General features: G+C 39.8%; 1 protein-coding gene across 2 annotated transcripts in view; it reads right to left on the bottom strand.

Moving 5' to 3' along the window:
• RASGRP1 (RAS guanyl releasing protein 1) overlaps positions 1–14082 on the bottom strand; it is a 37312-nt gene extending 23230 nt beyond the window's left edge. The window contains exons 1-2 of one of the 2 annotated variants that reach the window (XM_079308085.1): positions 13642–14082; positions 11318–11487 (exon numbers count right to left, since the gene is read on the bottom strand). In XM_079308085.1, coding sequence (XP_079164211.1) covers positions 11318–11487; positions 13642–13673 — 202 coding nt within the window. In that variant the 5' untranslated portion in view covers positions 13674–14082. Of the gene's footprint in view, positions 1–11317; positions 11488–12671; positions 13047–13641 lie in introns of those variants that run through there. The other variant, XM_079308084.1, reaches the window with a different exon arrangement.
• Positions 14083–14783: the final 701 nt, after the last annotated feature.

Below are 14783 nucleotides of genomic sequence, written 5' to 3'. Positions count from 1 at the left end.
TAACACAGGTATCATTTGGCCACAGGTTTCCATTTGAATTTTTGTTTTCTAGAAGGTCTCTCTTCCATTTAGCTTTTTCATGTCACAAAGGTGCAGAGAAAAAAAAAACCACTATGTACTGCCTACTATTAGTAATTAGGTCAACACATTTATGGTGTTTTCCTGCATAATAAAAGTATATTTATGCTTCACCACATCCAGACCTAATTATCTTGCAAGAGAGATACACTTCATTACAATGACATGAAATTATTTTGCACGCATGAGAGCAATACTAGGTTTGGGGCTATCTGTTCTCTCATCCAACTAAAATGCTCACCTTCACAAAAAAAAAAAAAACCCATTGTATTCATGGTGGCTTGAAAAACAAAATAAACACTCTGCAAAAAGAAATCTAAATGCTCCCAGTGGAGCTGAGCATTGAACAGCAAGCCTGCTGGAACTGAACCAGCACAGAATCGACCATGGTAAAGCATCTGCGAGCAGTGGAGCAGCAGGAGGGCTGTCCTGACTGTCTGCAAGCTGCTCTGAGCACCTCTGCAGCTCTCTCCTGAACCCCCAGCAGTTTGTTTTAAAACTACTTTTCATTTCCGTTTGCATACCTGCTTCTAACCACACAGCCTGCTGAGCAAAACCACTGAGTGAACACCAGCCCCAGCGGCATGGGTGTGTTTCACTTAGCCAATTTACATTAAAGAAAGCTGCAAATTGCTGCCTAAACCTTGGCTTTGTCTCACTGCAGCAACCTACAAATAACCAACTGCTCGCACCTTTTTCTCCTGTAAATTCCCTTAGTGTACTAAGATTTTTAATAAATATACTCTGAAACAAAAAAGAAAGCAGAAGTTGAATATACTTTTCTAGCATTTAGCTCCATGAGTGAAAGCACAGTGACAGTTAATGATAAGTATTTTATGATCTATGTAGTAGCACAAATCCACTAAAATCTACAATTACAAGAGTTCCATTTCTGATATGAGACTCAGAACACACAAGGGTGAGAACCTTCTAATCTAGGCCCATCAGCCACCCTATTGCATGATCCAGTGAGTGACTCCTCATTATCCATAATCTGTGATTAGAAATATCTTAAGTATTGCTTGTTCTTTTAACGGTTTAGAGAAACAAATTACTCAAAAGTCATTAAGGCTTTATGAGCAAACTACCTGCATTTCTGCAGGTCCTGATGGCCACAAGCCTGTGGTAAATACACTTAACAGAAAGAATATGTTCAGTAGAGAAGATGGCTGTACTGAGACCTTCCCTCCAATGCATGAATACAACAAGACAGTAGTAAGAACGCCAAGGATGTCTTAACCAAACTGAATTTTTCAGGAAAGAAAAGTTAGCTTCTCTAAGAGGCCTTAATTTAATAAGTACCATCTTTATTTCATAAGCAGGTTCCAACTGTATCACCTAGAGTACAATTTGAAATGAATCAGGAGTGAATCACATAGCACTGACATCACATGATCAGTGACTAAGCTACTAAGAACACGAATAGCTTCTTGTAAACTCCCTTAAGTCTTCCAGTGGTTATCAAAATGTAGCACCAAAAACAAAAGTATCAAGCAGTTGCCAGAAGTGAAGTGCAAAGCTGAAGGTCGTGGGTTGCTATTCTGATGTGCTACACAGAATTTTTCAAGACTTCTGCAATTTTTTTTTCTAGCAGTTTAAAGATGGTGTGGGGATGGTGCTATAAATGTCTGCAAAGATTATTAAGTCAACATGTGATCTGAAAACTGAGGCAACTTATGTTAAGGTCCCAAGGTTTCAAAGACCTTGATGAAACACACACATGTATGAAATATGAAGACACATGTGGTAGTACATGGCAGGGTTTAGGGATTGAAATGACAGCCTCAAGTCAATTAAGTCTGCCCCACATGTACTGCAAGATAACTTTAAAATGGCTAGAAGCAACCAAAACTAAATAAAATATTTCACTAGTATTTTACAGATACTCCCTGGAAATTCCCTTTACAAACAGGAAACAGTCTGTTCCCCTTCAACTTAAAACTTTTGCAACCCATAGTAGCCTTATTACTCCAGACTTACTACTGTGTTGGAATTTGATATCCTGTAACAGAGCCAGTCATTTAACTCTCTTACATTGAATACATTTGGTCAAAATCAGAGTCACAAGAAGTCACCATTCTCCCCATCAGTTATGACACCATTATTGAGGGTCAGCAAACAGATTTAACAAACTAATTTTTTTTAATGACAGCTGAATGCTCAGTTGATGGCATATATCAGGGCTAGGAGCCAATATATTCCATTCTGCTGCTCCAATATAGAAACAGCTTTCTCAAAATCGTGCTTCAGAACAAGTTTAATTTGTTCTTAAAATTCTACAGCGATGAGAACTTCACAGCTTTTGGGGATGACTTATTCCAATGCTTGAGTTTCTCTATAATTTAAGAGTTCTCATTTCTGTCTAATCAAGTATTTCAGGCAACTTGGGATGCTTAAGCCCAGACTCCAGTAGACAGAAGAAAAATTTCTTCAGCTTATTAATATATTTTTTCTGCTTCAGGGTTGCATTCCTCATCTATTTTCTGAGCTAAGAAACACCAAATTTGACATTTTTTTATTCCTCAGAGGCAAGGTTTTCTAGCTACATGGTCAACTTTGATATTGTTTTCTGAACCCTTTGTAGCTTGCACCATTATGAAGAAAGCCTCAATATAGTACTACAGAGGAGATCATAGCACCAGACTTAGAATATTATTCTTAATATCCTTTACATAATACCTTTATATACACCTATATTTTAATGTAAGTAAATGTGCGTGTATAATGTATATACAGAAAACATGCAAGTACACACATCCCTCTACACACACACTTTTGCAGTGATACAATATCATTAATTGTAATTAATACCATTTTCAGTTTTAAAGTCCCTCTAGACAATGAGATCTTTTTCTGAAGAAATGTTGTATATGATGGACTTTGCCATACTGTTTTTACAACTGATTAAGTAGAACTTTGCACTCATCCTTAGTGAATTTTTCTTTGTTTCAAATCGTTATCTTAAGTGTTTAATATCTTTCAGAAATAACGTAACTTAAGAAGAATATCCTTATGAAGATGACACAGTAATTAGGTAATAGGAGGCTTTTTTTGGTTTTAGCTGCAGCAGAAAGCAGGTGGAATATTGAGTTCCCCAGATTACATTTAATTCTGTACAGGATGATGGTATTCCCCTTCGTGCCACAAGAGTGACATGATGCCAGACAGCACCAAAACATTCAGAGAATTGCACCAAAGTTTTGGGTTTGTTTGTCTGTGTCTTTTTAAATTGGCTTGTTGTCCATACACACTTGCAACTATTGAGTTTTACATAAATTTATTTACACAAGTAATTGATCTTAGGAAGAAAAACTCCAAAACTAAACTTAGAAGAAATCAGTATTTTCCTGAAAGGAAAGAACTGCACTACTCTGTGATCAATCCTGCACCAGCAGCTCTCCAAAAAAAGCCAAGTAAACACACGTCAGAAGAAACACCAGAAACTTGGTGTTTCTTCAAATCTACTCCCTTTAAACTCCCTGCAGAATAGAGGAGCGGAGAACCCACTCCTGTTCCTCCAAATACTCATAAACAAAGCAGATATATCAAAAGACAAAAGTGAGGATAATATACATCCAAAAGAATAGTAAGACTGTTTTTTGTGAGGGTAGGGAACATTAGGGGGGGAAAAATCTCTAGGGAAAAATCATTATCCTCTCTCAGAAACAGTTTTTGGAAAGCTACATCTTGCAGAAAGAGCTCTAGGTGGGTAATTCTTTGAAACGAAAACAAGGAGATAAAAAGCTCTTGTCAAAGAAAAATGGGATGATTTTCATAAATTAAAATGTACTTTGAGAGAAACCAAATGCAATGTGGGTGGAAAGCATTCCATTAGCCTTGGAAATTCAGATGAGGTACACAGAAGACAAAAAGTTTGCATGCACGGACACACACCACACATTGTTCTACAGCATATTTAAAATACTGATTCTAGCAAATTTAGATGCCAACATTTTAATCAAATAGTCTTTTTCTCCAAAGCCTACAAAATGTAATTCAAGCATTCAAGACTTTTCCTAAAGCTTTAAGTCATGATACTGGAGCCATGTGAATTTTTTGAGCTGCAGGCAACTCCTGAATAATTCAAGTGCAATGCTTGGCAACACAGCTGTGCTAGCATATGCACTGATGGGCAGGAAAAAACAGACTCCCAGAACAGAACCAGAAACTTCTGAGGCCAGTGTCCCTGTCTGACCACTGAGGCCAGATGTGTGCCTGACCCTTGCACTGCAGTGTTCTACAACAGGCTTCCCTCTGACTGTGTGATTGATGCAGTCCTGATGATGAAGCCTGTCCCACCCAAAGGTTCAAACTGCAGCAGACTAATAGACACCAAGCTGCTTGCCACCTCTCAAGGGCTTGAAGAGGTTGCAGATCAATTGTGTCTCACTTCCTGACCTCAATTTTCACTACTGCTGCATGCTCCAGCTCCAATCCTCTAATATTCCTCATTTACCATTTTACCTGCATCCCTAAGCTCCCTAACCTTTGCTATACTTCTAGTCATATTTCTGGAACTGGTGCTTACAGTCTGTGGCAAGCCAACTTTAACCCAGCAGCTGGGGATGCCTTCTCAGAGTGCCCCAGCAGTGAGGAGGCTGCAGGGACACAGCCAGGACAGCTGACCCCAGCTGACCATGTCATATCATGTAATGCTTAGCATTTAAAAGCAGGCTGCAGGTTTGTCAGGGCTGCTGTTGCTTGGGAACTGTCTGGGTATCAGCTGGCTGGTGATGGGCAATTAGAATATTTTGCATTGCTAAATAAAAGTTATGCTTTTTTTTCCTGAAGTCCTATTTAGAGGCACGAAGACAGAATTTGCAGACATATCCCTGTAGTAAATACAAGTAAATAAGAGACTGCTTTATAAAGAAAAAGTCTAAATTTTCTTCATTTTATTACTTACTTCTTGGCTTTGGAAAATTGTATTGAGAAAAGTGAAGTCAAATTTGCTAAAAAGAACTTTATAATATATATATATAAATAACTAAAGCTCATTTTCTTTGGGAAATTTTTTTCACAGACATCAGGTTAAAAAAGAAATCATTTTCATTTTGGCACAACCACAATTAACTTTAATAGTTAGCTAAACAGCACTTAGAATTCTCCAGAGCAGTAACTACTTTTCTGTTCCCACAATGTCATGCATTCTACAGAGCAGTAATGACTCTTCTGTTCCCACAATGTCATTAATTGATCATTAACAGCTTCTGTTGCCAGGCAATACTAAAGTTTCTGCACTCTATTTGACCAAATAGCACTCAGATTACTTAACACACAGTGATAAACATCATTTTCACACAGAACAGCAACGTGGATAAAATTTAACTACTTGGGGTGGATTAGAGACCTCAACATTCAGGCCAAGCTTCAAGAGCAAGGGCTAGAACCCTGCAAGTTTGTGCAGGATGAGACAAAGAAAAAACAATTGTTCAGGCAAACCTGAGAGGAAAAAAACAAATGGCCAGAGTTGCATCCCGCGGGTGTGCATGTGCCTTGAAAAATTTATTGCCTTTGTATCAGAATTCTATATTAGAATTTGTTACATAGTAAATTTGATAAAAAGATAAACTCAGTAGTTGAACCGTGATTGTTTTAGCAGTTAATTGTATGTTTGAACTAGACTGAAAGAATGTATTTATGCTAAAGGCAGAGTGGTTTTTTCCAGTTAACTGATTTGGGAAAACCTAGATAGTTTTCATTTTTTCTATATTTTAGAGGAGAAAAGTCCTACAAGGCTAAAGAGAGAATTCTAACTAGCCTGTTTTGATGTTTGTAAGAGGGATATAATATGAAGCTGACTCTCAAAGAATTCCTAAGCCTCAATATGTTTTTGCATTATATTGATATGAGCCACATAAAAATATTATCAGTTCACGGAACTACACAATGCAATAATGTAGTTACTTTTTATTCCAGAAAATATGAATTATGATTAACTTGTACCATTTTAGGTAGCTTACACCAAAGAGGCCACCAGTCCCAGCACCTTTGTGAGATTTTTGATTTCCATCAAAACAATTCTGTGGCATCTTTAATTCAGATTAGACTGAATGTAGTTTTCAGTGTTTCTAATGTTTGTTTACAAACATGTCACTTTATTACACATTGAGGCAAAAAACTAGTTTAGCATGGATCAAACACTGCACAAAAACATCACAACCTACTCCTAGACCTAGCTGTCTGTGACTATTAAGGCCATTAGAAGTTGTAAATTGTGTTAGTTTCACATAAATGCTTTTAAGAACATTGCTGATCTTTGAAGCCGTAATGTTCCACTTCCTCCAAGTCCTCCATGGGTGAAAATTGACATATATGTATAAACAAGTAGCTCCACTGTAAACAGTTTATTGTGGATGAGATTTCACACTGAATTATGCTATGTGGTCTCAGAAATACTTTTTGTTGTTTTCCTAAAGCCTTTTACTTACATCTCTAAAGAAACCAGGGACTATGTAGTGTGACATGCATTTGAAGATGATACTTCTTGATTTCCTTTTAACTGAAGTGTCTGAATTGTAGGATAAGCATAGGGCATCCATATCCTTAAGTAAAAATACTTCCAGTGTTCAAATGTAAGAGGCAAAGAGTAAGATCTTTTACTCAGAGGTTGAGGTCAAAAATACCTTCATAACAATAACACCTTGAGCTCTTACAGAATTCTCAGCTTTTAAATAATCCTCAGATTTTTTTAGGAAGATGTAAGTGTTTGAATAAACAATTGCTTTCAAGTGCACTCTTGGAATTGTTTGCTGGGTAATTCTAGGTAACATTTCAGGAGTTCACTACAGACAAAACAAGCAGATATAAAATTGGCACTATGTTGAAGACACATGCTGTCCTGATTGCAACGGGGTCTTTAAACACTTGTAAAAACAATTTAACAAATGCTTTGCATGGAAAAGGCCCTCTGACCCTACATGGTTTATTAGCTTGAATACATGTTAAAATAGCTCACTGGATCTTTGACAGGTATATTTGTTTTTAAAAATAAGCACCCTTAAACTTTACTCTAGATTATAAAACATAGATTTATAAGATAAAAATAGACAAAGGAATGAAGCAGGGACCTCTTACTATGCACTAACATATAGTGAAGTTACAAAAAGGAGAACATTTTTAGATTAGAAATTGACTTCACAACATATATTCAGAACTTCAAGTTCACAGTAGCATGAGGATACCCCAGGGTGATAAACATCATGAGCATTTAGCAGATACAAAGTTAACAAATTAGGTATCCAGTGAAGTGAACATTGCTAATGCATTTTTCCTCACTGATCTGTAACATTTTCTGAACTAAATATATCTTATGAATTTATACAGTCTCACAAAGATTACTACAAGAACTAGACATAAAAGTATGGCTGTGCTAATAAGCATATGATTCCTGTGTTCTACTGACCTGCCAGCAGACCAGATCCTACTGTGATGGTTCCAACAACAAAGCTGATAGATTAAGTGCCTTTACAACTAACAACAAAACAGGAGACAAAGCCATATTGACCTTCAGAGAACTGTCTGCCAGTCAAAAGTACATTTTTTCCAGGCATTTTATGTACTACATAATGGGGAAAAATGGGTACAGGGGATTAAATTCACGGTTCTATGTAAAATTCCACTCCAGAATAACAGTCACTAATGAAGGTGTCCTTCAGAATAAATTATCTCCCTCCTGAAGCTGTATATTTCAGGTCAAGACCTATTAACTACCTTCTTTGCTTCCCTTTGCTTCAACCATTTCATTAACAAGTTAACAACTTTTAATTATCTCTTTATGAGCTTTTTGTTCAGGATTAATCCCTCTGATGTAGAGGTTGCATTGAATCTAACTTTTCTGCAGCTACTGTCTTTTCTAGCTTTTTTAATCATTTCACTCTACCTCCTGCCCTTCCTCTCTATGCACTCATCTCCCTTCTTTCTTTCCTTTTCCTCCCCTACTTTTCTAAGGTAATCACATGTGATGCATTTATTGTGCTCTACAATACTTCTTGTCAATCCAGATCATAGCATCTGTAGCTACCATCCTGTAGCTACTTATAACATTGGGAGGTCTTCTGAGACATGTTTTGGAACATGTTTTGAATCACTGTCCTGTATAACCAAATCTCTTCTCCTAAAACCAGTGAGAGTGGCTTGAAGTCTCTACAGATCTTCTCCTAAGAAAGAACCAATATTTCTTTCTAAGACATTTCCTACCTTCAATCTCTCACCATGCTGTTTTATCCCCAAGCTCTTGCCTTCACTTACACCCTTGCTTTTTTGTTGCCTTTACTTTTGGCAACTCATTTACAGGATGATTAATCTTCCTCATCCTGATTCAAACTTTCATGGGACATGAAGGAAGCTCTAATTTTAGCATCTCCTCATCATGCTGTTGAACAAACACTGGTATGATGCTACTCTTTCAGATGTAGTGAGCACCTACATGACTTCAGTCTGCCGCTTCAGACCCTCACTGTTTCTGTCACTAAAGCACAAGCCTGTCATTCATCAGTCCATGCTAAAGAAGACCAAGTGTGAGAGAAAGAACACACACACTAATCACCCCAAAGCAGGAATTTAAGTTAGTTGCATTGACTTTTGGATTAACTTGGCTGTCTGGACAAAGCCTTTCTACAAAACATCTTGGAATCCATTTACAATACTGCAGCAAAGTTTAGTCATCTCACTTTTAATGTCGACTTAGCATATCCCACTCCTCCTTTCTTCTCCTAATCCACGTTGTAAAATAAATTACTTATGCCTGTGTTTTTCACAGCTGTATGTATGCTTCTTAGTATCTTCTTAGTTAGACCTCCTTGTGATATTCTTGTGATATTCTCTGCATATACAGCAAAAGGCTGCCAACTTCTCCTTGCATACCATTGTTGACAGCAGCCTCTCTTATATAGCTTGCTTTTTCCAAACTTACATAATTAAATCCAGAAATATAATCTCAGTTGCACCCATTACAGATGAATTGTATCTGTACACATAATATCATCAAGTGCAGTATAATGCTAGCAAGATACAGTATGTATTCTGTAGCATGACACATCAGCCTCTCCATCTCCTGCCTCTTGTTCTCCTTAATACTAGACAGCAAATGAATCAATGGCTTTTTCCAGAAAGGAAACTTCAAATGTACAATTTCTTGGGGGGGATCTGTACTTTAAACATTTAAATAAAACTTGCTCAAATCACAATAATGATTTCATAGAATAATACACAAAATATTATAGGTAGCATATAGCCTAGCTAAGACTGAAGATATAATCTCAGCCTAAACAGAACTATTAGCATAGAGGTTGGAAGATTTCAGTACTATGAATGAGAAGAAACTTGATCAATCATTCAGAATTCTTGTAATCATTCTGCAGCTATGCTTTTTTCCCACCATTTTTCTCCCTGCTCCCAACTCTCTTCAAAATCTCAGATTAAAAACTTTTTCATCTCTTCCTTTATTGGTACAATAATGTGAATTAATTTTGCACTAGTTTTGGTGATAGCTACAAGCACCTTCATTAATGAACTTCATTATGCAGGTTATCTAGTGTTGTAACAGATGTATTTTTATTTAAATACCTTAATGGGAAGCTCCAACACAGCCAAAGAATATTCATCATTTCATAGAAGGTGTATAAATACAGACACTACTATGAGTTGTCCAATTAAGAGTCTAAACCACTGCAGCACACATGATTTTAGCAATCCTTAGTGAGTCATAATGATGTTTGCTGATGCACTACAATTCACCTTGCTTATGCACAGCTTGACAAGGGTCAAGAGAACCCTGTCTAGGGGACTACAGTAAATTTTCTAGCTCAAGTGTGAAACCCTTAAGAAAGATTCACATGCATGTGTAGCTGAACTGCACAGGTGCAGTTGATTTTCTTCATTACCTTAGTCCTTTTAATACACTGATGCCCAGGAATCTGAGAACACCTAAGCAGGTCTCTACTGCTATACAGAGTATTGATCAAAAATAATCTACTCAGGGTTTCACCTGCACCACTTTAAATCAATCACTTTAATAACTATGCTGGATTTTTATAGTGTTACATTTATATTACTGTTTTTTAATAAAAATTTAGAAACATTGGTAGTGGTCAAGTAGTCACAGTATTACAACTACCTGAAGGTTTTATGTTTTAGATATCTTAGGAACAGAGCTGTATAGCAGTTCAGTGTCTTCACAAAAATGAAGTGGGAAAGAAAAGAAGCAAAAAAGAGACAAGACATTACTGACAATTACATGTTTCACCAGCTTTTCTCAGACATGCATTTCTCTGCACATGCTGATTAGAAGGCCTTAAAGTTAAAAAAAACCCAACAACTCATTTTAAACAAATGTGAAAGATTAGTCACTATTTACACAGTATTTATGCACTGTACCAGTAGATCAGCACGATGTGTTACTATTTAACTATATAGATAATTATTTTAGAGCTAAGTGGGTGTTCAAGTACATTTGTCTTCTTAGGACTACTTCTGAAACTGACTTTGCCACATATACTTTGTGAGTAGCTCAAAGCACTGAAAGACTGAAAGCAAACAGATGTGCTACTTATAAGTAAATTATTCAGAATCACTTTAAGTGTCATTAGCATTAACATATTTTAATAATATTGAATATAAACACATTTATTAATGAAAAATTTGGAAAAGGAAACTAGGGACACACAGCTTAGGCAATGGTTACACTTATCCATATTTCAATTCATATTGTAAAAGGATAACCAAAAAGTTTAAAAAAATATAGTTGTAATTTCTGTTTGGATTCTTTCTCTTTTATGAAGAATCAACTTTAATTCTATACTGATAATGCAAAAAACAATCCAATGTTATCTCACCTAGCTTAAAAATAGCCCTTCTTGTTTAAAAATGTTTAATCTGAACATGTCACTTACATGCATTGTGAGAATGTTATTGCAATATGCAAAAAATGCAATTATTACTTGCTAAAGTTTGCAAAATTGGTACTTGAAGGAACGACAAAATTACTCTTAGAAGTGTAGATGATTGGAATTTGTCTGGTCCCCTCCAGAAAAGCAGTAGTTACTCTAATCTCTCATCATATATTCAACACATCTGCATAAACACATCCATCCACCAAAACTACAATCACCTGTAGCACAGACAATTCTCAGTTAACACCTTTCTACTCCACCAATAAATATAATTCCCAGCTAAAGGATTCAAGCATAGCCAAGAAAGAAACAAATTAATATGACTCTAAACACCCCCAGGCACTCACCAAAAGACTGAATGCAGGTTTCAAGAAGATCTTCCAAAGTGGCTCCTTTGGCCAGGTGCCCCAAAGGCACCATCATGACCTGGGTGTGGTTGGAGAGGCTGGGACAGTGGCTGGTCTGCTGCAGCTCCAGGGCTGATTCAGGGGCAGTGCTGCATGCTTGGGCAGGTTGCCTAGAAGAAAGCACAATAGTGATGTAAATACAAGAAGAGAGAGTGGCAAATTTTACACTGCATGGGAAAGGAGGAGAGATTTAAAGGACAATTAACTCCTTCTAGTTAGGGTGCTGAAAGACATAACCCTCCCACTTAATATATACACCAAAGGGAATGTCAGTAAGTGACATTTTTTTCTGCTAAATATCAGCTGCAGAGCACATGGTTATAGAGCTCCTTGAATGATCTGTCAGGGATATCAGAAATCTTATCTCTTTGTTGAAGAGTATGTAATAACCTACCACCAGATGTTTGTGTGCCCACCAAAAGCAAAGAGGAATAAAAATATAACTATTACACACACTGGAAAACACCAGACTAGCTTTATTAATTTAACTTGAAAAGTCAACTGTTAAGTAAACAAAATATTAGCACAATAGTGGATAGTATCAGCACCTAACAGTGGATTATTGCACAATCAAAACAAATATATTAATTTTTCATCTATTCTATACTATTATCTCCTATTAAGTTGTTTTAAATTTAGTATACATGAGCAAATAAGTGTATTTGATAGCAATTGTAAATGAGACCAAAATAAAGCACATATCTAATTTTAGTTTTGTGTTTTGACCATATAATACCTTCTATTTCAAGAATGCGTATGTTTTTAAAGGCAATTCATTGCCTGCATACAAGTTCATATTTCTGTATGAAATAGTAAATTGGAACAATGTTGTATTGATGAAAAGTGATGAAATATTTTTGCCTGCAAATACCAAGAGCCACTGCAAAATCTGACTTCAGAGTATACAGTTCACAAAAGAACAACAAATGTTGCCATTTCAATAAAACTTGGGTTTATTTCAGGGACTCCTGAAATTTCAGGGATCCTTTGGGTTTATTTCAGACACTCCACAGCCTTCCTAAGCAAGTGACTGCAGCGTCTTTAAGCTGCTACCTTAGGCTTTCTCATAACTTTTCTTGTAACACGATGCAAGGCTCTATTTATTAATGAACTGGCAGTCCCAGGAAGAAAAGGCACAGAAATTCCTCCAGTGTGCTTATTACATACGGATAGCAGAAGTAAATCCACAGACATCCCCGAGCAGGCAGTCCTGCATGAAGTTAAAAATATGCATGCCTTACGAAGAGAGACTGGACCCTGCCTCATCCCCGGGAAAGTCCAGCCTTATCCTCACCCTTCTGTCTCACTTGAATGCTGGGAAAGCCACGACACTGACCACGCTGTCATTTACAACCCAACACTGATCCCAGGCCCCCATAGTTTCAAATTCAGGAAAACACACTCCTGACCCTTCAGAGGTAGCAACCATCACTGAGCTCCTCCGTTGTTAGGCTGACAGTAGCCGACACGCAAATGTTCTCTTCCCTTCCCCCTTTTTCTCAATTTCCCTCTCAGCTTTGTGATCTGACTTCCTGTTCTCATGCAGAAAGAGCAAGAGCCTGATCATCTTTCAGCGTTTTCACATGCTTAAGCCCTTCTCCAAGCTTTATTCCAGTGCCTCTTCAACACAGGGCAGAGGATCCCAGCAAGCAGTAACAAAGTAGGAGCTAATGTATTAGATATTTCAGGTTTTGGCAACACAAGGGAGAAAACCTGAAGTTTCCACACCTCAAAAAGGTTTACAGTAATACCGTGGCCGACTTTGCCACGCTGGACAGGCAAAGCCCAGCCGGTGGCACCTCTGGTTATTCCCTGGAACAGCTCCTCTCGCAGCAGTGCCCCGGCACGACAAACAGACGAGAGCGGGGCTGAGAGGCAGCGGGGAGCGCCCGCCCGGCATTTCCACCGTCCGCCTTGGTGGGACGGACATCACCGATAAGTGTCCCCGAGTCCCCGAGCAGGTGCCGCTGCCCGGCGGGGCGGTGCCACCGAGCTCCGGCCGTGCCCGGTAACCGACCCGGGCCGTGCCCGCCGCCCCTCCCGGGAACGGAGGCTCTCCCCGCGCTGACCCGCTGCACACCGCATCCATCCCAAAGGCTGAAACCGAATCCTGCCCCGCACAGCCCCTCCCGCGCTCCTTCCCGTCCCGTCCTCTCGGAGGGACCGCAGTGCCACCCCCGAGCCCCCGCCAGCACCGCCTCGGGCACCGCACGGTCCCGACACCGACCCGCCCCGGAGGGCACACCGCGGCACGGCAGACTCACTGGTTCTCCCTCCTCTTGCCCAAGGTGCCCATGGCGGGGCCGGGCGCAGGTCCGCCGCCCGGCTGGCGCTGCCGGCGGCGCAGGGAGCGGGGCAGCGCGGCGCGGAGCAGCCCGGGCGGAGCGGCGGGCCCCGCGCATCGCCCCCTCCCGCCCGCCCGCTCGCCGCTCTTCGCGCCCGGCTCGCCCCGGGAGGAGCCTGAAACCCAGTCAAGTAGGGCAGCGACGGCGGCGGCCGCCACCCGTGACGAGCGCTGGCGGAGATCTTATCGGCAGGAGGAAGTTCTGAGCTGGGGCTGCGCTTCTCTGAAGCCGCCGGCTTTACCAGGTACCCACGCGCGCTCCCGGCTCTCACCGCCCGGCTCTGAAGCCGCCGCAAGTTTTTTTCACGGCACCGCCTCGACCCGGTAGGGCAGGGCAGGATCTGCCCTTCCCTCCCCTCTCCTCCCCTCCCTCTTCCCAGCCTCCGGAGCTCACTCGTGGCTGAGCCGCCGCGGCGGAGCTCGCCCGGGTCACGCAGCTCGCCCCGGGGACACGCGGCTGGATCACCAAGCGAGCCTCTCTGCGATGCTGAGGTGGGGAACAAAACTCAGGTGCCCACGCTGATGATTGCCTTTTAAAAAGCTTATCAGCTTATCAGCTACGCTGTCCCTCCAGTTTAACGGCAGAGCAAGGAAAGGAGCCCCAATTCATGGAAATGTTTGATAAATTGGTGAAGGTACCTAATGCCTAGATTATCCCCATCAAAAGGAATAACCCAGGCTTGGAACGGGCACTAGAACAGCTCTACTAACTACAACAGAAATCAACACTCACACCAACAAACCGTTCTAAGATCTACGAACTTTCATGGTTCTCATATCACGATTAAGAGTTTCTGAGAGCTCTTCTAACTCAATGTTGTCAACTTTTCTGCTTCTGAGAAGAAATGGCCAGGCAAGAAATCTGAAAGACCAAAGACATGTTGCAACTGAAATTTGCAAAATTTTTTTTGGAAATACACTCAACAGAGCAATACAAAATACAGGGTCCTGGAGATGCTGCATTATCAAGATCTTGTTCTAGAGCTGTTAATGTTTTTAAAGATTACTTAGTCATCATAATGCCAATGTGCCTCACACCAAGGCTCAGACAGATTTCATAAA

Source organism: Erithacus rubecula (assembly GCF_903797595.1).
Source record: "Erithacus rubecula genome assembly, chromosome: 6".
Lineage (NCBI taxonomy): Eukaryota > Metazoa > Chordata > Aves > Passeriformes > Muscicapidae > Erithacus > Erithacus rubecula.
This window is presented reverse-complemented; position numbering and strand designations above follow the sequence as displayed.